Genomic DNA, 26,327 nt, shown 5'->3' on the forward strand with positions numbered 1-26,327 from the left:
CTTTGTGTTGTGTTGTAAGATCTGAGTATTTCCTGCACCACTGACCAAAGAGTCCAGTGTAAAGTAACTGATGCAGTTTCAATGAGAATGAACAGGAAATGATTATCAACCACAGTCTCAACCTTTTGGCTTAATTCAGTTTATTAAAGCGAGTGACGAGCACTGACACAGCTTCATATTATTCTACAATTCCCATGTTACATCAGCATCATCAAACATATATGTTCAACAGATCAGTCTTTAAGTTTTGAAGATCAATGAGTGAATCATTAAACAAATGTCAACAAAAATGTGTTTGTCCCCAAACACAGACTGTTTAATTAAACTAAAAACAACATGATTGTTGATTGTTTAACTTTTACTCATAAAATTAACACATAATTACTTTTTATAACTTGTTTTATGTATTTAGTTCAAAGTTTAAACTAAATACATAAAAATAAAAATCTAAATACATAAAACAAGTTTAAACTTTAAACCAACTGAACTGAAAAGATGCAAGTTTGTCTTCAAAGACTCTTTCGTAAAACTTCAGCATTTCAAACACAGTAATAACATCCAGACACCGTAAATTCATACAAGGCAGGAACAAAGTGCAGCATTTACATTTAATAAAGAAACAGTAAAGCAACTGAAGAACCGCTAACAATCAAACCTTCAGACCATCAATGACGACAAAACCAACACAAATAATAAAAAAACCTTCTGGATTAAATAATCCTGAAGCCTCCTGTATAGACAGTAAATGACTGAATGACTTTTAAGGCACCACCAGTGATTTTCACTGTTCACACACATGCAGCTACATTCAGGAACATCTTCACGTTGCACCTCAGTGCAGGAATAGAGACAGGTGAGCGTATGGCAGCACATCTGGATAACTGCCATAAACCCAACAGAGGGGGGGCGAGGACCAACGTTTGAATCAGACTCACTTCCCCCAAATCACATCCTCACACAAACGTTTGTCCTCCTGAATATTTCTGACCTCACCGCCGTCGATGGTCACAGCACAAATACCAGCTCTGTGTGCAACTGAAGATCTTTGGCTTCTGAATAAATTAACATAACGTAACAATACATTACATTTAATAAAGAAACAGTGAAGCAACTTAAAGGGGACATATTATGCAAAACTGACTTTTTCCTTGCTTTAGTATGTATATTTGCGTATCCGGAGTGCCTCCCCACCCCTTAAGCATGATTTTTCGACAACTAAGTCAATATTTGGTAAACTACCGGAGTCAGGGATCGGGTCTCTAAACGAGCCGTTTGGATTTCGACCGGATTGTGATGTCACAATCCGGTCTTTTGCATACTCCAGTCCTGGCGCTGGCTATTTCCTCCCACACTTGGCCAGGTACCTGGACGAGGATCCGCCATTTTTCTCGTTCTCGCTTAACTTCTACGCGACAGCCTGACCGCTACCATGTACAACCCGAAAGCCGAGCACTGCTGCTCTGTCGTTGGATGCACGGATCCTCCTGTTTCGCTACATGGCCTCCCTACCAAAGAGGATATCAGAGCGAAGCGGCTACATTTTATTTATCAGGGAAACGTCCCAGCTTCAGTGAGCAAAAGCGTTACGGTCTGTGCCAGTCACTTCACGCCGGACTGCTTCAGCAACCAGGGTCAGGACTGGACACTGGACTGGCAACAAGCTGGTCCCTTAAAAGATGGATCCATACCCACTGTCAATGATGGAACTGTAAATATTTAAAAGGGACAGCTTCTTCCCCAGAGCTGTCAAAGCTATCACCCCCTGCACTGCAGGAAAATAGACTATAAGCTGCTGCACACTGCACTTTGTCCAACAGACTATTTAACTGCACCTTAGTGTATATATTATCACCCAACCGCACCAAATGTATATATTAGGGGTGTCACGATTTCGATTTTTTATCGAAATCGATCGAAATTACGTCACGATCTCGAGCATCGAAGTCAAAGAGAGGATCGATGATCCCCCCCCTCCCCGTGTACAAAGCTACGCACACTACGCAAAGTTACGCAAATGACGCAGCACATTGTAGCCGACGCCGCTAGTTACCTATCCTGCAGGTTATGACACGATGGCGAGTGCAGATAAAGGAGGAGATGCGGCACCGGAGCTTGAAGCAGCTCCTGCTTCTCTTAAATCACATGTATGGAAATACTTTGCGTTCCCGGTGAGTTATGTCGACGACGTTCGCGTTGTTGACAAGAAGACCACAGTGTGTAAGATATGCTATGCGCGTGTACCATACCCGGCCACGGGAAACACTACGAACATGGCAGGACACATTCGCCGGCATCACAAAGATGTAGATTTGACAGCTGGGAAAGCACCATCACTGGTCCAGCCAACTATTCAATCCTCGTTTGCAATAAAACTTCCACAGACCTCAGCTCGCGCAAAAGCTATAACTAGCGCTATAGGGCTATTTATAGCAGCAGACCTGCAGCCTTACTCGGTGGTGGAAAACACGGGATTTAAACATTTAATTAGCGTACTTGAGCCACGCTACAGTATGCCCAGCAGGTCGCATCTTACAACAAAAGTGGTTCCCTCCATGTATGAAGACGCAAATAAATATTATATATATATAAATATAATATATAAATAATTTAAATTTGACCATTAGTGCCTAATGTGATACATTATGGAAATTGCATCACTTACATGTAGCCCAACTTTTGAAATAAGATTTACTGTACAAAATTTGATGAATAAAACCAATGATCGTAGACTAGACTAGTCTGAAAATAGCATAGGCGTCTGTGCTGTAAGAAAAAGAAAAATATCGAGAATCGAATCGAATCATGACCCTAAAATCGAAAATCAAATCGAATCGAGGATTTGGAGAATCGTGACACCCCTAGTGTATATATATATATATATATACAAACATATGTATATACACATACAGTTCCATGTACATACTCTTTTATTATATTTATACATATTCTATTTTTTTTGTTGCATGCTCTTTCTTATTTTACTATTTTATTATCTTATTACACGGGGGTTGCAATGAAAATTTCATTGACATGTTAATGTCCAATGACAATAAAGGCAATCTTGAATCTTGAATCTTAAAAAACAGTGTAGTTTGTGTTACTTTGGCCGTTTAGCACATGAGCTAACGCTAACGCTAATGCTAATGCTAACCGTCGATGTAAATATGAGGCTAACGTGAAGTTATCAACGTTGGGCTCACTGGCCGTAGGATTCACGATTTGTCATATCAGCACTCTTTTAAAACATGACAGTGAATTGAGAAAATGAATTAGGATATTGAGATTTTATCGCTTCTAACCGGCTGGTGAACCACTGCTCGGATGTAAACAAGCAGAGGAGACGGGGTGAAATGTATATATTTTAAATAAAGCCCAAGAACCAGGGGTCTTCTGGTGAGACAGGTCACCTGATTCAGGATTTGGTTCCACTCTTTGACCTCTTGGAGATAATTAAATATTTATATTGGAAACAATCATTACAATCATTCATAAAACCTGTAACTCAGGTTAGTTTCATCATGTCCCTGTTAAGTTTTGTCATCTCATCATCATATTTTTGCTGTTTTGTTGAGTTGTGCATGTCGCTTCATGTCAGGTGATATAATGTCGTTAACAGTCTGGTGGACGGTTCAGTTTAGTGTCTTCTTGGACAACAGCATGAGAGAAGAGAAATACAATGAGGAAGATAATGGGATGAAGAAACAAGACATTTTCAAGTAAGAAAAATACATTTTTTTAAATGTATTTTTTTAGATAATGGTTTTGAACCTCTGTTTATTTTCTTACTTCTTTGATGTGCTGATGATGTGCTCTGGATCCGGCTTGTTTTCTTGGTGTCTTATAAGCCCATGCGGGCTGAGCATACAAGTATGCATGACACAATAATAAAAGTAATTCATTCATTCATTCATTCATTCATTCATACAATATATAAAAGAGTTCTAACGTGTTGACGTCTCAACAATCATTTTGAGTGACAGCGACTGTAGAGATTTAAATAAATCAACACAAAACCGCTGTAATAAAAACGATCTGTGTGAAACGTGTTAAATCTTTGCTGATATCAGAGTTGTCGAGTTTTATGAGGCTGTAGATTTATCACAACAACTCAGTCTGACAACAAATGATCACAACGTCTCTCATAAGGCTCCCGGGTCACTGGGCACCTGCAGAAAACAAAAGTATGCATTACATAGAGTCAACCTTTATATTAAACAGAACAACAAAGATTTTAATGTTTGTTTCATCTTTCTGAAGTCTGTTTCAAACAGTCAGTAATGGAGAGTGAAAGATTTATCTGAATGGTTTCAGTCAGTGTGTTTTAAAGACGACTCTGAACTCGACCACCAAACATAAATCCTCAACCTGTTAAATCACTGACTCACATTTAATTATGTCAAGATTTCAGCTTCCATCACTTCCTGTCAGGATTATTATAAACATCTATTTCAAACTCAACTGTTAATAATGATCACTGAGCAATCACAGCTGTGAGTCACAGAGCTGATACCAGAACATGTTCAGCTCTTTGGCTTCATAACTTAATCAATTCATTCATTATCAATATGGAGTCTGATGGGATCAGGAAGCCATTAGCCTAGCTTTAGCATCAAACCCATAAACAGGGTGAAACAGTTAGCCTGGTGCTGAAGGTGTATTTCTAACTTTAGTCTGTTTCCTTCTGCTTCCAGTCTTTATGCTAAGCTAAGCTAACCACCTCCTGAGTCTAATACTGGTGATGTTATTACTTAAAGTGTTGAACTGTTAAAGGTTTCAGCCTGACCGGCTCAACAGAGACGCACGTTACTGCCTGAATAAACAGCCTCATAGTTTATAATAATGCAGCTCAGTGAGGATACAGACGTTTCATAGAGGAGAGTTGTAGAGAAATCTTACGCTTCATGATCAACAACAGTTTTTAAGTCCTGTGGACACTTCTGTCCCTCTTTCCTGCTCGTCCACATATGAGCTCTCTCTCTCTGTCTCTGCTACAAGTCTGATCACTCCTATCGATCAGTGTTTTTAATACTGCCTTGTTTTAGGGGAGCTGCAGCACCTCTGCACCCTTCGTTCCTGCCGCCATGCTTACTGCTCTCTGTCAGCTCAGTGTCAGCTCTGTTCTCTGATGCTCTGCAGCTCATTGTACTGTGTGTTGTTAATGCGTCTGTGAATATTAGCGGTTAGCGTTATTAGAAAGCCAAACTCCTGCTGTAGCTTCAGTCATTATCCTGCTTCATGTCATGTGGAGGCGTGGCTGTGGTAGATAACAGAGCAGCAGCAGACCTGGGACCAGCTGACAATCTACTCAAGTAAAAGTATTCTGTAATAAACTACTCAGAAAAGTACAATTTATTCAAAAAAGTGACTCAAGTATATGTAATGTCAATAATAATAATGATACATTAAACGTATAGTGCTTTTCTAGATACTAAAGTCACTTAAAGGAAACAACAACAAAAGAAAATGAATCTGTGAGTAAAGGGAACATATCAGAAAGTGGAGGAGGAGAACAAACTTCTCTGGTGATTGTAAGAAGTTTTGAAGAGGTGTGTTTTGAGGGATTTGTTGAAAGTGGAGTAAATGTAATTTGTTATGAACCAACATTGTGAGAGGTGACTTACGTAACATCTCTGGATCATCTGTAGGAGGCATTTCCATCAGACAGAAACCTGCAGAAAACAAAAGTTTACATTACATAAAGTCGACTTTTATATCACACAGAAATGATTTTGGTGCAGATTTTAATGTTTGCATCATCTTTTAAAAGTCTGTTTTCAAACAGTCAAGAATGGAGAGTGAAAAGTTGCTCTGAGCGGTTTCAGTTTTACTTTTGTTGTTTTACAGAAGAATCTCAATGTTCAATGTTTCACTGAGGTCGACCACCAAACATAACATTAGATCACCGTCTCACATTTAATGACACGTCATGATTTCAGCTTCATCACTACATATTAGGATTATTATAAACATCCAATTCAAACTCACTCTGCTGCCAAATGAAGCACTTTGACACCTGAGTGTTAATAATGAGCACCAACAGCTGTGAGTCACAGAGCTGATACCAGAACATGTTCAGCTCTTTGGCTTCATAACTTAATCAATTCATTCATTATCAATATGGAGTCTGATGGGATCAGGAAGCCATTAGCCTAGCTTTAGCATCAAACCCATAAACAGGGTGAAACAGTTAGCCTGGTGCTGAAGGTGTATTTCTAACTTTAGTCTGTTTCCTTCTGCTTCCAGTCTTTATGCTAAGCTAAGCTAACCACCTCCTGAATCTAATACTGGTGATGTTATTACTTAAAGTGTTGAACTGTTAAAGGTTACAGCCTGACCGGCTCAACAGAGACGCACGTTACTGCCTGAATAAACAGCCTCATAGTTTATAATAATGCAGCTCAGTGAGGATACAGACGTTTCATAGAGGAGAGGGGCGAATATAACGCTGATCTTCCTGTTGGTCACAGAGACCCTGACTGACAAATCACAGAGTTGTAGAGAAATCTTACGCTTCATGATCAACAACAGTTTTTAAGTCCTGTGGACACTTCTGTCCCTCTTTCCTGCTCGTCCACATATGAGCTCTCTCTCTCTCTCTGTCTCTGCTACAAGTCTGATCACTCCTATCGATCAGTGTTTTTAATAATGCCTTGTTTTAGGGGAGCTGCAGCACCTCTGCACCCTTCATTCCTGCCGCCATGCTTACTGCTCTCTGTCAGCTCAGTGTCAGCTCTGTTCTCTGATGCTCTGCAGCTCATTGTACTGTGTGTTGTTAATGCGTCTGTGAATATTAGCGGTTAGCGTTATTAGGAAGCCAAACTCCTGCTGTAGCTTCAGTCATTATCCTGCTTCATGTCATGTGGAGGCGTGGCTGTGGTAGATAACAGAGCAGCAGCAGACCTGGGACCAGCTGACAATCTACTCAAGTAAAAGTATTCTGTAATAAACTACTCAGAAAAGTACAGTTTATTCAAAAAACTGACTCAAGTATATGTAATGTAAATAATAATGATGATACATTAAACGTATAGTGCTTTTCTAGATACTAAAGTCACTTAACAAAGGAAACAACAAAAGAAAATGAATCTGTGAGTAAAGGGAACATATCAGAAAGTGGAGGAGGAGAACAAACTTCTCTGGTGATTGTAAGAAGTTTTGAAGAGGTGTGTTTTGAGGGATTTGTTGAAAGTTGAGTAAATGTAATTTGTTATGAACCAACATTGTGAGAGGTGACTTACCTTCCGAGTCTTCCTCTGGACCATCTGGAGGAGGCTTTTTCCACAGATGAGGATCTGCAGAAGACAAAACAAAAGTTTACATTACATCAAGTCAACTTTTATATTACTAAGTATTAATGTAAAGGATCTCATGTCAGATGATGAACTGGCTCAAAGGGACAGTTCACTCCAGAATCAGAAATACATATTCAGTGGGTAGAGAAGCCAAAAATAAGTTCTCAAGTAGAAGTAAAACTTATATTAAATAGTTATTAACAACAATTAGAGGACGTCCGTCACTACAACAGACGGCAAACTACAACACCAACATACTACAGCAAGGAGATGAAGAGAGAGAGAAGAGGATGAAAAGGGAGAGAAACTCACCAGACTCCTTTATAAAATCACTCAGTTTTGTAAGTTGTTGAGTTTGGACAAACTTTATCAACTTTGTGAGACGCTCACTATGATGAATCCTTAATTATTTGGGTCTTGTCGTTAATTCAGCAGGTAATAGAAGAAGTTCTTTATTCTTTGTGCACAAGACAAAGTTTCATTTTGTTCCATTGATTTTGATTGCCAGCTGATAATCTACTCAAGTAAAAGTATTCTGTAATAAACTACTAAGAAAAGTACAATTTATTCAGGTATATGTAATGTAAATAATAATAATGATACATTAAACGTATAGTGCTTTTCTAGATACTAAAGTCACTTAACAAAGGAAACAACAACAAAAGAAAATTAATCTGTGAGTAAAGGGAACATATCAGAAAGTGGAGGAGGAGAACAAACTTCTCTGGTGATTGTAAGAAGTTTTGAGGGATTTGTTGAAAGTGAAGTAAATGTAATTTGTTATGAACAAACATTGCTGAGAGGAGACTTACCATTCACAATATTCCGACAATATAAAAGCTTTTTCCCCCGACGATAACCTGCAGAAAACAAAAGTTGACATTACAGAAAGTCGACTTTTACATCACACAGAAATGATTTTGGTGCAGATTTTAATGTTTGCATCATCTTTTAAAAGTCTGTTTTCAAACAGTCAAGAATGGAGAGTGAAAAGTTGCTCTGAACGGTTTCAGTTTTACTTTCATTGTTTTACAGAAGAATCTCAATGTTCAATGTTACACTGAGGTCGACCACCAAACATAACATTAGATCACCGTCTCACATTTAATGACACGTCATGATTTCAGCTTCATCACTACATATTAGGATTATTATAAACATCCAATTCAAACTCACTCTGCTGCCAAATGAAGCACTTTGACACCTGAGTGTTAATAATGAGCACCAACAGCTGTGAGTCACAGAGCTGATACCAGAACATGTTCAGCTCTTTGGCTTCATAACTTAATCAATTCATTCATTATCAATATGGAGTCTGATGGGATCAGGAAGCCATTAGCCGAGCTTTAGCATCAAACCCATAAACAGGGTGAAACCGTTAGCCTGGTGCTGAAGGTGTATTTCTAACTTAAGTCTGTTTCCTTCTGCTTCCAGTCTTTATGCTAAGCTAAGCTAACCACCTCCTGAGTTTAACTCCACAATCAACAGACAGACATGTAACAGTGGAATCAATCAGCCATCAGTCTCTGTGAAAGAAGCTGACACTGGTAAGGGTTTTACTTAAAGTGTTGAACTGTCCCTTTAAAGGCTACAGCCTGACATATTCAGACCTACAACATTCAAACCAGAAGTGTTAAAGCTTCAGATCTGGAAAACGAGTCCAGTGCGTCTGTTTTAAGTCCGTTTCTGCAGTCAGATGTCTTTTACCAAACCATTTTGAGAGTTAATCCAAAGCATCATTCATTAAATGATAAACTGGATTAAAGGAGCATTCTGTAGTTTTGTGAAAGACTTTTAATCAGAAGAGAAAGATCTTCATTGACTGATTTGTTTTCATGACTGAATAAACAATTTCATACTGTTTTACTTTGTTTATATGTGGCGGACCCTGCCACCTTTCTACCTTCAAACAGTGTTCTGGGACCTTATTTTCCTCTGAGAACAACTTGTTGATTCAGCTTTGGAAAAAATACATATTTCTCAGTTTGCATTAATTATTACTCATTAATATTGTAAATATTAAAATTCTGAGTTTGAACTTCTACAAAATGACATATCGCCTCTTTAAAAGTATTAACTTGTATCTAGATGAGCCTTTTTGTTTGTCTCAATTGTGTTTATCAGCAGAAAGCTTCAGGATGTAGAGCCTCCACTTTCAAATGTTCACTTGTGAACTATACGAAGAACATGAGTGAGTGATGTTCAGAGGTCTGTCTGATGGAAGTTAAGTGAATTAAGTGATTAACTTTAATTTAATCAGTCAGTATTAGAACCAGAGGCCTCATGTAAATAAACAGAAGGGTTCAAATCTGAGGAGACAGAAACAAACTGTCTGGACGTGATCGTATCACACAATGTATCTGTAATGTTGATGTCTGCACATGATGGATATGTTGGTGTAATACATGATATAAACTTACATATACAGCACATTACAGCAGCAACCAGAAGTAAAACTGCAACAGCCACAGCAAGGACTATAGTTGCCGTCCTCCACCGCTCCACTTCTCTGGATAAGTCCTCTGAAACACATCACAAAAAGTTAATGTAAAACTCAGAATGTTGCTGCATATCATGTACATTAACCTGAACATAGACTCCACAGAAACAACAATTAAATGTAAATTTAATAACACGTGAACAATGAAAATTCTTTGATGACCAAACCATCAGGAAAGAAATCTCACCATTTAACAGCACAAAGGTCTCAGCATATATCTGATGGCTAATGTCCTCCTGTGTGGCTACACAGCGGTAGAGGTCAGTCTTGGTCACAGTGGTGTTGAGGGTAACGTAGTAACGGCCTCCTCTCTCTGAGACCTGAGGCTCCTCAGCAGGAAGGATGTTTCCAGCGCTGTCCTGCCACTCGACTTTAGGTTTTGGAAAAGCTCCTTGAACTTCACACTGCAGCAGTGATCTGTCCTTTGTTTGATTAAGTGTGGTGACGTATGGCTTTGGAGATGCACCTGTGAACACAATATAAACAGCAGCTTATTAAGGGCAGCACAGCATTTACTACTGGACTGTGAGATATCAAGTATAACTAAGGCTCTAGTGATGTAATCATGTTGTTTTTATCCCGTCACTGACTGAAACACTGTGTTTAAGAGAGAAGACAGGAGAGAAGCAGAAAAGCACAATGTGAGGCTCACACTAGATTTACAACCAGCGTTGTGTCACTACAATGTTGGTGCTAAACACAAATGAACAATGTTAAACTTCTCTCTATTTTGCCTGCACCCAGAGACCCCTCACCTTTTTACCTGCAAAACTCTGCCAAAACACGTCACCCTTCAGATTTCAGGGCTGTCATATCAACTACAGACTGTTGATGCACGGACACAAAGATACAGTCAGATGTTGAGAAGGAGACAAAGCTGCCCGTCTCTCTTGTATCGTGTGAGGATCATCTCACCAAACTCTGATCAAACTGTCTGAACCCGATGGTGCAACTATGAACCAAGAGTCTGTCACTACTCTGCCCATTGCTGCCTAAAATGCTTTCAGAAACATATTGTAGTGACTGTTTAGATGTAACACAGTCATGGTCAACACTTTACAAACACTTGTAAAGAACATGTTCATCATGGCAGCCTTCAGCTCCAATGATTTCTACAGCTCTCATGTTTCTGTGATGAATAAGTGGAACACAAACTACTTTGTCACTAAAAACATTCATGAAGTTTGGTTCAGATCTGACTTTATTATCGGTCTTCTGAAAATGTGACCAAATCTGCTGGATCATAAATATACATACAGTAACTTGAACAATCATTTTAGATGATTATAGAAAGTTGTTTGAATCAAATGTTCTTTGTAGCATCTTAACTTCTTCTGAGTGATTCTGATTGACAACAGCTGCTGACTTTTCTGGGCCCATTTTAATAGGACTTGTTTGATGCAGCCATCAGACTCAAACACTACAAAGGGAAAGTCTAAAGAGCTGTTCTGCTGTCAGTGGATCTGCTGCTCTAAAGAAAGTAAATGGAATAATGAAGAAGGAGGATCATCTCCAAATTTAGTAAAACCTAAAATCATCAGCCAGAAGATTGGGTCCTGGGGGCAGTTGGGTGATCCAACAGGACAATGATCCCAAACACACATCACGAGTGGTAAAGGACTGGATAACTCAGGAACATGTGGACTGTACTGAAGAAACAAGTCAGAGCCAGGAAGCCAACACATTTAGTTGAACTTCACTGATTCTGTCAAGAGGAGGGGTTAAAATTCAGCCAGGACGACCAGAAGCTTGTGGATGGTTATCAACAGAATGTGACTGAGGTGAAAATGGCTGAGAAACATTTAAACAAATATTAGAATTACTGTATGTATATTTATGATCCAGCAGATTTGGTCACATTTTCAGAAGGCCGATAATAAATTCAGATCTGAATCAAACTTCATGAATGTTTTTAGTGACAAAGTAGTTTGTGTTCCACTTATTCATCACAGAAACATGAGAGCTGTAGAAATCATTGGAGCTGAAGGCTGCCATGATGAACATGTTCTTTACAAGTGGACGTAAAGTGTTGACCATGACTGCATATATTGTTTATAACCAGCTGGCCATCATACTGTTTCCTGTTTCAAAATGGACTCCGAACTAAATCTTGCAGTACTTCACCCATCAGCGGCAGTATTTGTGCCCTCTGTCTGTTTTCTCTGGTCATGTAGCAGCAATTTAAACAATATTTCCATCATCTGCAGCAGAAAAAAGCCCAGTTTTACACAAGGGTCATCTTTCAACTACACACCAGCATTTTGAGGTCACCACCTTGCAAGATTTCAGAGGAGACTTTTCCCGTGAGTTTCTAGTAACAAAACAGATCTAATAGCTGCAACTCCAGTTCCTCCAATGGGAAAAGTAACCGTAGCCTTCACTCAACTTTCACAGTCGGAGTTGCCCCAAAAGCCTGACGCTGCAGTAGAGGTGCAGCTGCCTGCTGAGGCCATCTACAGGACCAATTCCAAACTTTTGGTGTGTTACACAGTAACATCGAAACCAAACTCGTTTCTTAGCCAAAGAGATCGTCTCTTCCTCTCAGGGGAATAGGAAACAGCAGTACATCAGGAAAGCAGTCCAACATTTCTGCCTGGTGATTGTTATTAGTGCTGATGTCTTCACCTAATCCTGCCCTGACTGCACAGTCTGCAGGTCTGCATGTAATAAGATGTGAAAGACAGCGACTACCTCATTCTGTTTCTTTACAAGGAATGTAACCAGAAGATCAGCTTTGTTTTGACCATAGTTTCATCTAATCAGAAAATCTTCATTTAAACACACTGTCCTGTATCAGTCTGAGCAGACAACAGTATCTGAAGCTCAGATGCAACATCAGCTTAAAGCGATCAGCTGACATGATGTCTGTTAACCTGCAGCTGCTGGTTGTCCCTCTGCTCATGTCAACCTGCTGCACTGTGAGAACAACACGTCTACATGGAGTCACTGTATCAAAACCTTTGAGTGATACTGAGGCACAGAGAGTTGTAGCACACCTGACAGGTGCAGAGATCAGTGACATCATCACTCACCTGGGATTTCTCAAGATCGGCTCTGAAAGATAAATAAGAACATTATTTTTTGCACAATGAATGGGTGAGATTATGAACTTGTTACATGTTATTAATGGATTCATTTTTCAGTGCATCAAAGGCCACATATTTAATGAGGGAGCTGCATGTTTAAACTATCATCTGATAACTGAGTGGGTGAGAAGATGCATCAGACAAGAAAACCGCTGCAGAGCCTTCCTGTCCAGGGCCGTGATCCAACCAGCCAGTGTGGGATGTTTCCAGTCAGGATGATTTCTATTGCTCCTCTGGAAAAGTTGACCAGGATCTGTCTCAGGAATCTGCTCACCCCGTTCCCACTGGTCAAATATCCAACTTAAACCCGCTAAGATCAGGCATTTGTTTGCAATGGGAATGAGTGAACTCTGCATTTACACTCGTCAATCGTCTCTGCAGTAGACATGGGTTTTTATCACCTCTGACATATTTTCCCGCCACACAAAGTGATGATACGTTATCAACACCTGGTGTTGCCACATTAATAACAAAGGAATTTGGGATGTGCAGGTGCTCGAAAATCATTCAGTCAGCGTTGAGTTTGTAAAATACATTTTAGTAAAACACACAAACCGGTGATCAACGTGACATCGTCACCGGCCTCCATGCTGCCTACTGCTTGTGTTTACTTTAACTGGAGTTGTTCCCTGGTTACGGCGCATGCGTGATGTGAAACGTGACCTCAGTGACGTACAACGTAACGCTTCAGATAAAAATCAGACGGGCTGCCTTGCCCAGCGTGAAGTGGGAATGGGGTCAATAGGTGATTTGTAGCAGATTGACCTGCGTTTAAAAACCTGTGTTGACCTGCTAATTTTGGTGGAAGCAGTAAAGCAGTAGATTGTTCTCTGTGCAAGACTGTTGATGTTCTCCTGATATGAACTCTCATCTTTGTGGTGGCGTCCACATACGTCACAGCAGAGTTCTCTTGAACTTAATACAGTCACACTGTTCATTTACATTTAGCAGACGCTTTTGTCCAAAGCGACTTACGGTAATTCAGGGGTTCAGTTTCTTGGACACTTCGACATGCAGACCAGGGGAATCGAACCAGTGACCTTCCGATAACAAGAAGCTGGCTCTACCCCTGAGCCACAGCCGCCAGGGGTCGCTTCTTGTACTCATCTAGTCATGAGTGAACAGGAGGGGCTGAGCACTCAGTCCTGGGGGTGTTACTGATTACTGTTACTGTTTAAAATGGTAATCCTGACAATAATCCATATTTTTTTTACAAAATGTATCAGTAATCTGATTACTTCTTTTTCTGTAACTAACAGAATACAGTTACCTTTATTGTATCCTAATAACATGTGACTATGACTGCCTGTCATACAGCACATTAACTGTTTAATGAAAGCACTCACCAACAACAAGCTCAATGTTGAATGTTTGTCTCGGCTGAATATGTGGAAAATCGCAGCTGTAGTTCCCGCTGTCGGCCATCTTTGTATTCTGGATCTTTATGGAGGCGTTGCCGTTCTTCAGTTGATCTTGAAAATGTGAGACTCGACCTGTGAACTGCTGATCTTGACCTGTGAGGCCGTTATTGTAATGAATGCCTGAATCATACACGAACACCTCCTTCTGATCATCTTTCTTCCAGTCAAAGATCTCTCCTGTGATGTCCTCCTTGGTGCTGGGGGAACAGGGTAAAACAGCATCACTGTCTTCTTCCACGACCACTTTGACACCTGGACCTGAAAAATAAAGTGAATGTAATCATTATGTTCAACGGAGCCGTCAGGTGAAAACATTTGCTCTGAAACACCAGTTTACATCATGGTAGTTAGTAACCAAATGATTTATGGCTTTAAGTTTTCCTCCACATCACACCTCCTGAAATATTCTCCCTCAGGAGACAGCTCTGATAAATCAGTCTGTGTTATTTCAGTGATGACATCAACAAACCTGGATGACCTGGATATGAAAACTGTGTTTTGAACCTTTGAAGAGAGATATTTTCTGATGTGTTTGGAGCTGCTTCTGACCTGCTGCACTGCAGCTGACAGACCCTCACACTGTCCAGAGAGATATTCACAGCGCTGGACAACCTGGAGCCTTTCTTTACACTCTGACTTCTTACTCAGAGAGTTCACAGTTTGAAACATGTGCATATTATCACAGCGGATGAGACAACACAACACAACACAAACACATTTCTCTTCATTAACAAGATTAGAATATTGTAAACATGAGACTCTCGGCTGAAATCTGAGCTCAGTGTCTGTGATTCTGTTAAATGTTGGTGATCAAGTTTTGCTTGTTTAGTTGTATAAACAGAAATCACCAAGAATTAAGTGAAGGCATTTGAAGTTGTGATCACTGAATAAGTGTGTTTGCTGTCTAACAGTGAGCACAAATGTAAAAGGCTAAATCAAACAGCTTGGCACATTCTCACTCGGCCCAGTTGCTCAGTAAAGTGCCGAAGCAGCCCACCACAGTTTCATTATGATCCAAAAGACAGAAATATTTTCACGTCTCTTAATAGCATGACAGATCTCTCATGTACAGTCATAGCTGTGCACTATTGTGATGACTGGACTCATCACCAGGCATCAAGCTCAAAGCAGTGTTACACTTTATTATTTTACGATTTGATATTTTCTGAATGTTCTTGGTTATGATCACGTAATTTATGATCACATAAGTTATGATCACATAATTTATGATCACATAAGTTATGATCACATAATTTATGATCACATAAGTTATGATCACATAAGTTATGATATGCTCCAGTACTGACTGAAAGGGTCCGAGGTCCACCCACCATAGTGTCATGAAATCATGTGGGAAACACTAGAAAACCTTCATGAACTCATCACGACTATTTGCTGTTAGTAGCTTTTTGAAAAGTCCCAGTTTGAAGAAAATAACATTATCTAATAATTATTAACGATGAATTAGAACAAATAACTATTCATCTGTAATTCAGTATTGAATTGATCTAGTTAACCACAGCAGTGCACAACGACAGGAGGCTCAGCAGTGCAGCAGGTGGAGCTGTATAAAAACAAGACGTCCTCTCAACACACACACAGTTCATGATGAATGAAACGACGACTGAAGACACACTGAACTCCTTTAACAGCACAGTGAGGATCAAACAAATATACAGTTATCAATCAGGACCTCACATGAATTGTCCTTTAATAAGCCTGTTTTAAGGCCCCAAAATCTGTCATTCCCTGATGTTTCCTTTGCTTTTCTGTTTTAGTTAAATGAACTGGTTTATCTGATGGTTTGTCCTTTTTTATAACAGATAAAGAAATAATAAAACACTGTACCACTGCTGACAAGTTTAGTTTTAATATCAATCTAAAGTCAGCTGAAAACATAACCCATTTATGAAATATTAAAGGGCTTTAATTTTGAAATCCTACATCATATTGTCCTGCTGTTGGGTCTTTGACATTGTGAACACATGAACTGTCCTTCTGAACTAAAATGGGTCAGTGGAGACAGAATTTCCTTTTAATTCCAGTCTTAATTTAGAGGCACACAGTGAAAATATATGATACTGTGGTGAACTCTGGGGTGTAAATGCTCTGAGAAGACTCTCAATGACAGTCTGTCATTTAGGTCCACTTGATGTTTCCAACTTTATCTTTTATTACTAAGTTTGACTAATTATTCACACAACTGAGATGACAAAGTGTTCACACTCAAAGACACAATCTTTAAAATACAAATTACAGGCAGGAGTCACTTATTAATGATTAGTTTAATTATTTTTATACATTTACTAAATTTGTTTTATTTTGTCAGATTGTTATATTTATTCATTTGTTGGTTTATTAATTGATTGATTAATTATTGACAGACTGACCTGATGAATGTGAACTCACCTTCTTTGCTTTTATTTTGAAATCAGTTGTTACCGTAATGCCTAGTATATGAACGAATCGCAAATAAACATGGGTGCTGGCTGGAGCGCAGTCAGACGAAAGTGAAACTAAGTCGAAGGTCGTGACGTACTAGTAAATATCACCTTTCTTACCGGTTTGTCCAAGTGTTGTTACACACAGAGTCAGCAGACAAACACAAAGATCCAGAGATGTCCTCGTGTTGAAGCTGAAGGCAGAGGACGAACTTCACACCAGAACCACTTCCTCAATGTTTTAACTGACGACGGTGAGAAGCCAACCTGCCGCTAACTGTCGATAAAGAGATATTTGTAGTCTCAAACGTCCCCAGTTAAGTTTCAGTGAACTCAATACAGTCACACTGTTCACTCATGCAGTCATGAGTCACAGTGTGAACAGGAGGGGCTGAGCACTCAGTCCTGGGGGTGTTACTGATTACTGTTACTGTTTAAAATGGTAATCCTGACAATAATCCCTATTTTTTTTACAAAATGTATCAGTTATCTGATTACTTTTTTTTCTGTAACTAGCAGAAGACAGTTACCTTTATTGTATCCTAATAACATGTGACTATGACTGCCTGTCATACAGCACATTAACTGTTTAATGAAAGCACTCACCAACAACAAGCTCAATGACGAATCTTTGTCTCGGCTGAAGACCTGGAAAAAAGCACCTGTAGTTCCCACTGTCGGCCATCTTTGTATTCTGGATCTTTATGGAGGCGTTGCCGTTCTTCAGTTGATCTTGAAAATGTGAGACTCGACCTTTGAACTGCTCATCTTGATCTAAACGGCCGTTATTGGAATGAATGCCTGCAACATAAATGAACACCACCTGATGACCGTCTTTCATCCAGTCAAAGGTCTTTGCTGTGATGTCCTCCTTGATGCTGAGGGAACAGGGTAAAACAGCATCACTGTCTTCTTCCACGACCACTTTGACACCTGGACCAGAAAAATAAAGTAAATTGAATCATTATGTTCAACGGAGCCGTCAGGTGAAAACATTTGCATATTATCACAGCGGATGAGACAACACAACACAACACAAACACATTTCTCTTCATTAACAAGATTAAGAATATTGTAAACATGAGACTCTCGGCTGAAATCTGAGCTCAGTGTCTGTGATTCTGTTAAATGTTGGTGATCAAGTTTTGCTTGTTTAGTTGTATAAACAGAAATCACCAAGAATTAAGTGAAGGCATTTGAAGTTGTGATCACTGAATAAGTGTGTTTGCTGTCCAACAGTGAGCACAAATGTAAAAGGCTAAATCAAACAGCTTGGCACATTCTCACTCAGCCCAGTTGCTCAGTATAGTGCCGAAGCAGCCCACCACAGTTTCATTATGATCCAAAACACAGAAATATTTTCACGTCTCTTAATAGCATGACAGATCTCTCATGTACAGTCATAGCTGTGCACTATTGTGATGACTGGACTCATCACCAGGCATCAAGCTCAAAGCAGTGTTACACTTTATTATTTTAAGATTTGATATTTTCTGAATGTTCTTGTTTATGATCACATAAGTTATGATCACATAAGTTATGATATGCTCCAGTACTGACTGAAAGGGTCCGAGGTCCACCCACCATAGTCTCATGAAATCAGGTGGGAAACACTAGAAAACCTTCGTGAACTCATCACGACTGATTTGCTGTTAGTAGCTTTTTGAAAAGTCCCAGTTTGAAGAAAATAACATGTCTAATAATTATTAATGATGAATTATAACAAATAACTATTCATCTGTAATTCAGTATTGAATTGAAAAAAATAATAAAACACTGTACCACTGCTGACAAGTTTAGTTTTAATATCAATCTAAAGTCAGCGGAAAACATAACCCATTTATGAAATATTAAAGGGCTTTAATTTTGAAATCCTACATCATATTGTCCTGCTGTTGGGTCTTTGACATTGTGAACACATGAACTGTCCTTCTGAACTAAAATGGGTCAGTGGAGACAGAATTTCCTTTTAATTCCAGTCTTAATTTAGAGGCACACAGTGAAAATATATGATACTGTGGTGAACTCTGGGGTGTAAATGCTCTGAGAAGACTCTCAATGACAGTCTGTCATTTAGGTCCACTTGATGTTTCCAACTTTATCTTTTATTACTAAGTTTGACTAATTATTCACACAACTGAGGTGACAAAGTGTTCACACTCAAAGCCACAATCTTTAAAATACAAATTACAGGCAGGAGTTACTTATTAATGATTAGTTTTATTCTTTTTATACATTTATTATTGTTGTTTTATTTTGTCAGATTGTTATATTTATTCATTTGTTAGTTTGTTTATTAATTGATTGATTCATTATTGACAGACTGACCTGATGAATGTGAACTCACCTCTGCTTTTATTTTGAAATCAGTTGTTACCGTAATGCCTAGTATATGAACGAATCGCAAATAAACATGGGCGCTGGCTGGAGCGCAGTGAGACGAAAGTGAAAGTAAGTCGAAGGTCGTGACGTACTAGTAAATATCACCTTTCTTACCGGTTCGTCCAAGTGTTGTTCCACACAGAGTCAGCAGACAAACACAAAGATCCAGAGATGTCCTCATGTTGAAGCTGAAGGTGGAGGACGAACTTCACACCAGAACCAAATAAAGTTCTAGTGGACAGCAGCTGAACAGCACCAGGTCCAGTATAACGCTTATCCCATCCGTGAATACGTGAATATTCAGTAAATATACGTGAGAAGTTTGTCATCCGATCACTTCTTCCTCCTCTGAGCGGAGTAGTGAAGTCTTAGAGCCACACCGGCTCTGAAGTGAACGATCGGGTCGGAACCATCTCTTTTTTCTGTCCAAGCCGCACGTGATTGGTCAACTACATGATGTGTGGTGAGAGAGAGAAAGAGAGAGAGAGAGAGAGAGAGAGAGGCACAATGTGAGGCTCACACCAGATTTACAACCAGCGTTGTGTCACTACAATGTTGGTGCTAAACACAAATGAACAAAGTTAAACTTCTCTCTATTTTGCCTGCACCCAGAGCCCCCTCACCTTTTTACCTGCAAAACTCTGCCAAAACACGTCACCCTTCAGATTTCAGGGCTGTCATATCAACTACAGACTGTTGATGCACGGACACAAAGATACAGTCAGATGTTGAGAAGGAGACAAAGCTGCCGTCTCTCTTGTATCGTGTGAGGATCATCTCACCAAACTCTGATCAAACTGTCTGAACCCGATGGTGCAACTATGAACCAAGAGTCTGTCACTACTCTGCCCATTGCTGCCTAAAATGCTTTCAGAAACATATTGTAGTGACTGTTTAGATGTAACACAGTCCAGCAAAAGTGTGAAAAAGACCTTGATACTTGAATTGTTTATACGTGGCGGACCCTGCCACCTCTCTAGCTTCAAACAGTGTTCTGGGACCTTATTTTCCTCTGAGAGCAGCTTGTTTACTCACTGATGGAGAAAATAAATACATCTGAGTTTGTATTATTACCTCATTAATGCTGTAAATATTAAAATACTGAGTGTGAATGTCTTCTCCAAACATCGTGTCCCTTTAAAGCATTTGAAGCTGAGTTTGCAGTGTAACACAGTTAAAACAAAGCAGAACAACTAACAACGTTTAACCACAGATGGAGAAAACCTTCATGAACTCATCACGACAGTTTGAAGCCAATAACATGTCTAATAATCATTATGATATATCTAGTTAATTATTATACCTGTAGTTAACCACAGCAGTGCAGCAGGTGGCGCTGTATGAAGACAAGACGTCCTCTCAACACACACACAGTTCATGATGAATGACACGACGACTGAAGACACACTGACCTCCTTTAACAGCACAGTGAGGATCAAACACACACAGTTGTCAGTCAGGACCTCACACCACGAAATAAACTGGAGGATGATGAAGAGTTAAGATAAGAAATAAGACCAGAGGTGACGGAGTGAGCAGACACCGAGTGATGCGGCTCCTCGGCTCCTCGGATGAGCAGTGAAACTGAGCTGTCAGCTGCCGCATGTTCCCTGTTTCTCACCGTGTTGCTGTCCGAGTATTTCCCCAGTCGACGTCAGCAGCCAGACACCGACCAGCAGCTCTGCAGAGCCGCCGGCAGAGCTTTGAATCCCGGCGTGTTGTCCCGGTGCGGCCGCTCAGAGCAGCCGGTGCTAGCTAGCGGCGGCTAGCGGCGGTTAGCGGCGGCTAGCGGCGGTTAGTGGCGGTTAGCGGCGGCTAGCGGCGGTTAGTGGCAGCTAGCGGCGGTTAGCCGCGGTTAGTGGCGGTTAGCGGCGGCTAGCGGCGGTTAGTGGCAGCTAGCGGCGGTTAGTGGCAGCTAGCGGCGGTTAGCCGCGGTTAGTGGCGGTTAGCGGCGGCTAGCGGCGGTTAGTGGCAGCTAGCGGCGGTTAGCGGCAGCTAGCGGCGGTTAGCGGCAGCTAGCGGCGGTTAGCGGCGGCTAGCGGCGGTTAGCGGCGGCTAGCGGCGGCTAGCGGCGGTTAGCGGCGAACTTCACGCGACCAGCCGTTAACTGTCGTTTGAGGCGCGTGCAGCAGTTGTACAGACACAATATAATATTATACGTATTTTCACATTAACATTAAGTATAAGCTGTTCACTGTGGGTCGACCGATTATCAGCCGGGCCAATTATCTGAACTGATATTCAGCATTTCTCTGATTATTGGACTCATCATTTCTTTTTAAATGTACTTAGTTACCTTCCATCACTGCATTTCACAACAAAAGACGGTACATTATTTATCATCATGTCTGTGTGTCCAGGTGTTCCTCTGACTTTCTCTTCAGTCTTTGGACATCCTCCAGTTAACTAGATAACTAGGTTATTTGTAAATCCACCACTCATCATACATTGGACTGTATTCAGATCCAGACTCTGTTGGAGCCTCCTGAAGCATCGAGCCCAGCTGCTGTTCCTGCTCGGTCTGTCTGGGTTAGTTGGGATTCAAGTATTTAAACCACAAGTTAGAAACAAAAAGAGAAGTTTTCCCTCTTTACCTGAAATCTGAGGTGTTTATCTTAGCGTCCATTTTCAAGACTGTGGCGCCCTCTACTGTCCTAAAACCAGCCTCGATGTGTGGAACAGAAAGGTCTGACGGTGCAGGTGTGTGTGTGTGTGTGTGTGTGTGCGTGTGTGCGTGACAGGTGTGATGAGTGACACATCCTCTTTTAAGAAGGCTGCTATTTTCCGTTTCTCGTCAAACATCTTCTGTGGTCAACACGTGAGCATAAGAGATCAAATGATCAAGAGATCAACAGTTGTCAGAACAATAAAAACTCTAGTGAAGTACAGACACCTGAAAAATCTACTCAAGTACAGTAACAAAGTATTTGTACTTCGTTACTTCCCTCCTCTCAGTGGCCAACACCCAGACAAAATGCGATGGCAGCTGCAGGCCTGGTGATGGCGCTTTTATTCTGAAATATTAGTACCGGAAGTGCCTTAGCTTCAGGCTGAGGAGCAGAAACAGGTTGTGATGAACCAGTCAGGGTGTTGAGGAGTGTGTGAAGCTCCGTCATATAGAGACACCATCAGTGTGGTGAAGTCCTCAGAGGACATCACAACTATGGAGCTTCTTCCTCTCGTGTGTCTCTGTCTGCTGAGCTGCTCTGGAGAAACGTCTGCTGCTGGAGACGGTAAGAAAACTGATCATCACTCACTGACAGTCTTTAATTCTCACTTTGTTTCATCTGAGCAGCGGAACAATGCGGAAACATGCGGGATGTTCATCAGCTGCTTCCTGCTTTAGTGCGTACAAGACACCTGCTCAGCGCGCTGTGACGTCACACACGCACCCTGATCACCAGCACACATCGATAGTATTGATTGGATCGATTACAGGAGAATTACAGCTGGATGATGCTGAGTTTTAATCTCGAAATGCTCTGTAATGATGTCGTCATCACTGCTGTGTGTGCGTGCGTCAGTGCGTGTGCGTCGTCTCCATCCTGCTGCAGACACTCACAGGTTTCACAGAAACGCTCGTGCAGACATGAAACCTTCAGGATGTTGTGATTGTTGGACTTTGACTCTTAAAGTTCAGTTCACTTTGAACTAAAGTAGTTCCCTCAATAAAACAGAGACGTGGCGCAGATCTTCATCAGGAAGGACTTGATAGTTATTGGATCGTTAATGAGTTACATATAAACTATATAGTAGATAATGAGTTACCACAGGACAGACTGGGAGACACGTTATCGATCAATCATCAGCTGATGATGAGTTCATGGTGACGTTAATCACTGATTAGCTTCGGCTATAAAAGCTGTAGTGTGCAGCAGGTTTAACACAAACTGGTCCCTCAACAATTAAACATTAAATACATTAATACATAAATAAATATCTGTGGGTTAGAGTCACTTTATTCATGAGTTATATATGAATCAGTGTGAAACATGATACTGAATAGTTACCAAGTCAGATCATTAGTTAATCATTAGTTAATCATTAGTTACTCTTTAGTGAGAGAGGAGAGAATAAACAGTTTAATCTGAGTGCTGTCCTTTATTTTTCTTTTTGTTTACTCTTTAGTGAAAAACAATACAGAGTGGTTACCTGTGTACTTTGTGTGCGTGTGTGTGTATTTTGTGTACGTGTGTGTATTTTGTGTGTGCGTCATGTGAAGCTTTAATCTGATGTCCTTAGAAAGTACAGTGAACGTATTTGAATTACAAAGTTAAAAACAACCTGTGTGTTGCAGCTGAGGAACAGGATAGTTTGGTGGTTAGTTGTGTCTTTGAATCCAGTCCAATAAATCAAGATGAATGAATAAAACTACAACTTCTCCTGGTGTTATAAAGCTGAAGAGTTTCCAGCTGAATACATTTTGTAAAATTCAAACACAAGGGTCAATAACAAACCTAATAAACTATACTGTACAGCTTAAATATACTTAAAATATGTCAGTACAAGCACGACACAACCAAAACTATTATGTTAGAGGAAACAGGTGTTGAGTTATTGTTGTGGTGTGTAAAGTTGTTATCTGACTTTGTTTCCTGATGACTCTGCATGTTAACATACTGAGTAACACATGTTTTTATCTTCCAGGTGTCAAAGTGGTCGTGAAAGAAGATGATGATGCTGTTTTACCCTGTTCCCTCAGCAACAAGGAGGACATCACAGCAAAGACCTTTGACTGGAGGAAAGATGAAAGACGGCAGGAAGTGTTCATTTATGAGGACGGCCAACATTACAATAACGGCCGTTCAGGTCAAGATCAGCAGTTCATAGATCGAGTCTCACATTTTCAAGATCAACTGAAGAACGGCAACGCCTCCATAAAGATCACAAAAACAAAGATGGCCGACAGCGGGAACTACAGCTGCATTTTTCCACATCTTCGAACATTCAACATTGAGCTTGTTGTTGGTGAGTGCTTTCATTAAACAGTTAAAGATGTCCGCTCATTTACTGCTGCGACTGGTTCAAGAGTCCCAGATGGACTTTTGTTGTGGTCAGAATACACATCTGGCAGGGCCTCGAGCCCACAGAGCTGCAGCCACATCTGGAGAGATGACCTCTGTATCAAACATGCAGATATCAGAGACAGGCTGCAGATTATGTCTCTGTACAATGAAATTTCAGCCGTCTATAGTAGATGAAACATGACTTTTACACAGTATTACCTGTCTGTTTCAAAACAATCTAACGTGTTTGTTTTTCTTTCAGATCAAGTCTTAACCTCTTGGGGTTTCATTTTGATTTTGTGCGTCTCTGCCTCTTAATATTTACTCATTTTAAACTGTATAATACAAAGACCATGAGGAGCTGATACATGTCCACTACATCACTGTAAAGCAAACACTCTGAGGTTTATCAGCTGTGTTGAACTTATTTAAAGCTCAGAGAGAGTTGAACTGGTAAATGATTAAACAGAGAAAAAGTTAAAGTTTTATTTTGTTTGTTTGTTTCATTTCATTTTTTTAAAATTAAATGAATAAGTTATAATCTGGGCCATCAGGCTGAAATTCACAGGATCTCTCCCTCAACTTGTCTAAAATGTCTGAACCAAATTTTAGGCTGACAGACAGAAGAGGCTCTGAGATATTTTAGAAAGTGCAGTACAGATTATCTCCAGCAGATGTCCACAGAGCTCTCTAAAACTTCTCCAAAGTTACCAAATGATGATAATAAATCCCTTTAAGATGCTGGAAAATGTCCCTCAGTGTTAAAGTTGACGATAAAAAGATGTTGTGAGTGTTTAAATAAAGATTTACATATTTATTATCATTGAATCATGTCTCCTTAAACAGATCAATAAAGTTTCTCTGTTATGTGGGTGTCCCGCGACCACAGGAAGTCCGACAACAGTCACTTCCATATATGGTCACACAGGTAATTTAATTGGCTGCTGACTCAGAGTGTTTTCACGGTGCTGACTTACCATTGGATGAGAGCAGCTGTCAATAACACACATGTGGCGCTGAGGTAAAGATGCTGTCCTGTGATTGGCTGATGCAGTTAAAAGCCCGTTAGGTTCGTCCCTTTAGGTCGTAGAAAGATGCTGATTGGTTGGTTTTGTTCCGGGGCGTTTACTGATTTCAGAGATACTGAACATCATTGGTCAAATCTGTTGTCGATACTTTAAATTGATTAAAATGAAGTTGTTCGGAAAGTTTGACGAGCGGCGCTAAAAATAAACGAGGGACACAATCGACTTTTATTGTGGTGGTTTTAACTTCCGCTTCCGTTTAAACGCGCTGGATTTAACGGGTGGACTTTTGTCTTTAAAACGAGCCGCTGTTCGTCTATAAATGTCTGTTTTTACACCTATAAACACATTTTAACTGCGGCTACACAGGCTAGCTAGTAAGCAGCTAACTGTTTACTGCCGTAAAGTGAGACGCTGCTGTTGTGATGTCGTAAATCTTTATTTTAGGTTCCTAAATGTGTTGATAAAAACGAACATGTCAGCTTTCAGATGAGGTGTAATATGTGTGTGTTGACTTCTGTCGTCAACATGAAAATGTGTTTTATGTTTATTTATTAATTTTACACGTAAATATCGGGTCGCGTGCATCCTCCGCACCTTATAACATTAAGAGACAGAACAGGTGAAAACATCCCAGGTGAGTCCTGATTCTGATGACGTCACTCCCCAGCTCTCATTAATAGAAAATGGCTGCCATCAGCTCCACAGGCCTCAGTATCATTCAACACACTCACATCTGTTGAGCTGAACCTCTGTGTGTCATTCTGCTGTGTTACACATCTGGAGACAACAACATCTGTTCAGTTTGTGTCAGTGTTAAAGATTCACACTAAAAACTGCCTTTATATTATATTTATAATGACAGTCAATAGAAACTGTAAATATTGTGCTTTGATCATCTCAGTGACAAAAACACATTCAAAGTTATAAACACTCAATATTCCAGTTTATCAGGTGACACAGATAAAACTCACCAGTCTCATTAAACAGACCAGGAATTAATCTTCATGAAGGTTTTAATGATCAGATTGTGATGAAACTGTTCAGAGATGTTGATTCAGTCTTATTGTCAGTTTGGAGACTGTAGTTTGTGTTAGTTTTAAACTGTATTGTCTGAGTAGTGTGTTGAGATACTGAGAGGTGTTTCTGATATTTATCAACCCTCATTTGAACT

The 26,327-nt window shown here is 40.1% G+C and overlaps 1 protein-coding gene and 2 long non-coding RNA genes across 3 annotated transcripts in view; 1 reads left to right on the forward strand and 2 right to left on the reverse strand.

Annotated features, from left to right (window-relative positions):
* Positions 1–7,238: 7,238 nt before the first annotated feature.
* Positions 7,239–9,793, reverse strand: LOC140997871 (uncharacterized). The gene is made up of 3 exons (XR_012179396.1): positions 9,713–9,793; positions 8,105–8,152; positions 7,239–7,292 (listed from the first exon to the last, which is right to left on the reverse strand). It is a non-coding gene; the product is annotated as an uncharacterized lncRNA (long non-coding RNA).
* The window catches only part of LOC140997859 (butyrophilin subfamily 3 member A2-like), a 152,247-nt gene continuing 135,709 nt past the window's right edge, over positions 9,790–26,327 (reverse strand). Inside the window, exons 2-6 of the mRNA XM_073467917.1 lie at positions 17,347–17,673; positions 14,225–14,557; positions 12,825–12,846; positions 9,980–10,258; positions 9,790–9,814 (exon numbers count right to left, since the gene is read on the reverse strand). Coding sequence (XP_073324018.1) covers positions 10,225–10,258; positions 12,825–12,846; positions 14,225–14,557; positions 17,347–17,673 — 716 coding nt within the window. The 3' untranslated portion in view covers positions 9,790–9,814; positions 9,980–10,224. The remainder of the gene's footprint in view (positions 9,815–9,979; positions 10,259–12,824; positions 12,847–14,224; positions 14,558–17,346; positions 17,674–26,327) is intronic.
* LOC140998351 (uncharacterized) lies at positions 23,892–24,956 on the forward strand. Its single transcript, XR_012179426.1, has 2 exons — positions 23,892–24,090; positions 24,391–24,956. It is a non-coding gene; the product is annotated as an uncharacterized lncRNA (long non-coding RNA).

This window comes from Pagrus major, chromosome 6, assembly GCF_040436345.1.
Source record: "Pagrus major chromosome 6, Pma_NU_1.0".
NCBI classification, from domain to species: Eukaryota; Metazoa; Chordata; class Actinopteri; order Spariformes; family Sparidae; genus Pagrus; species Pagrus major.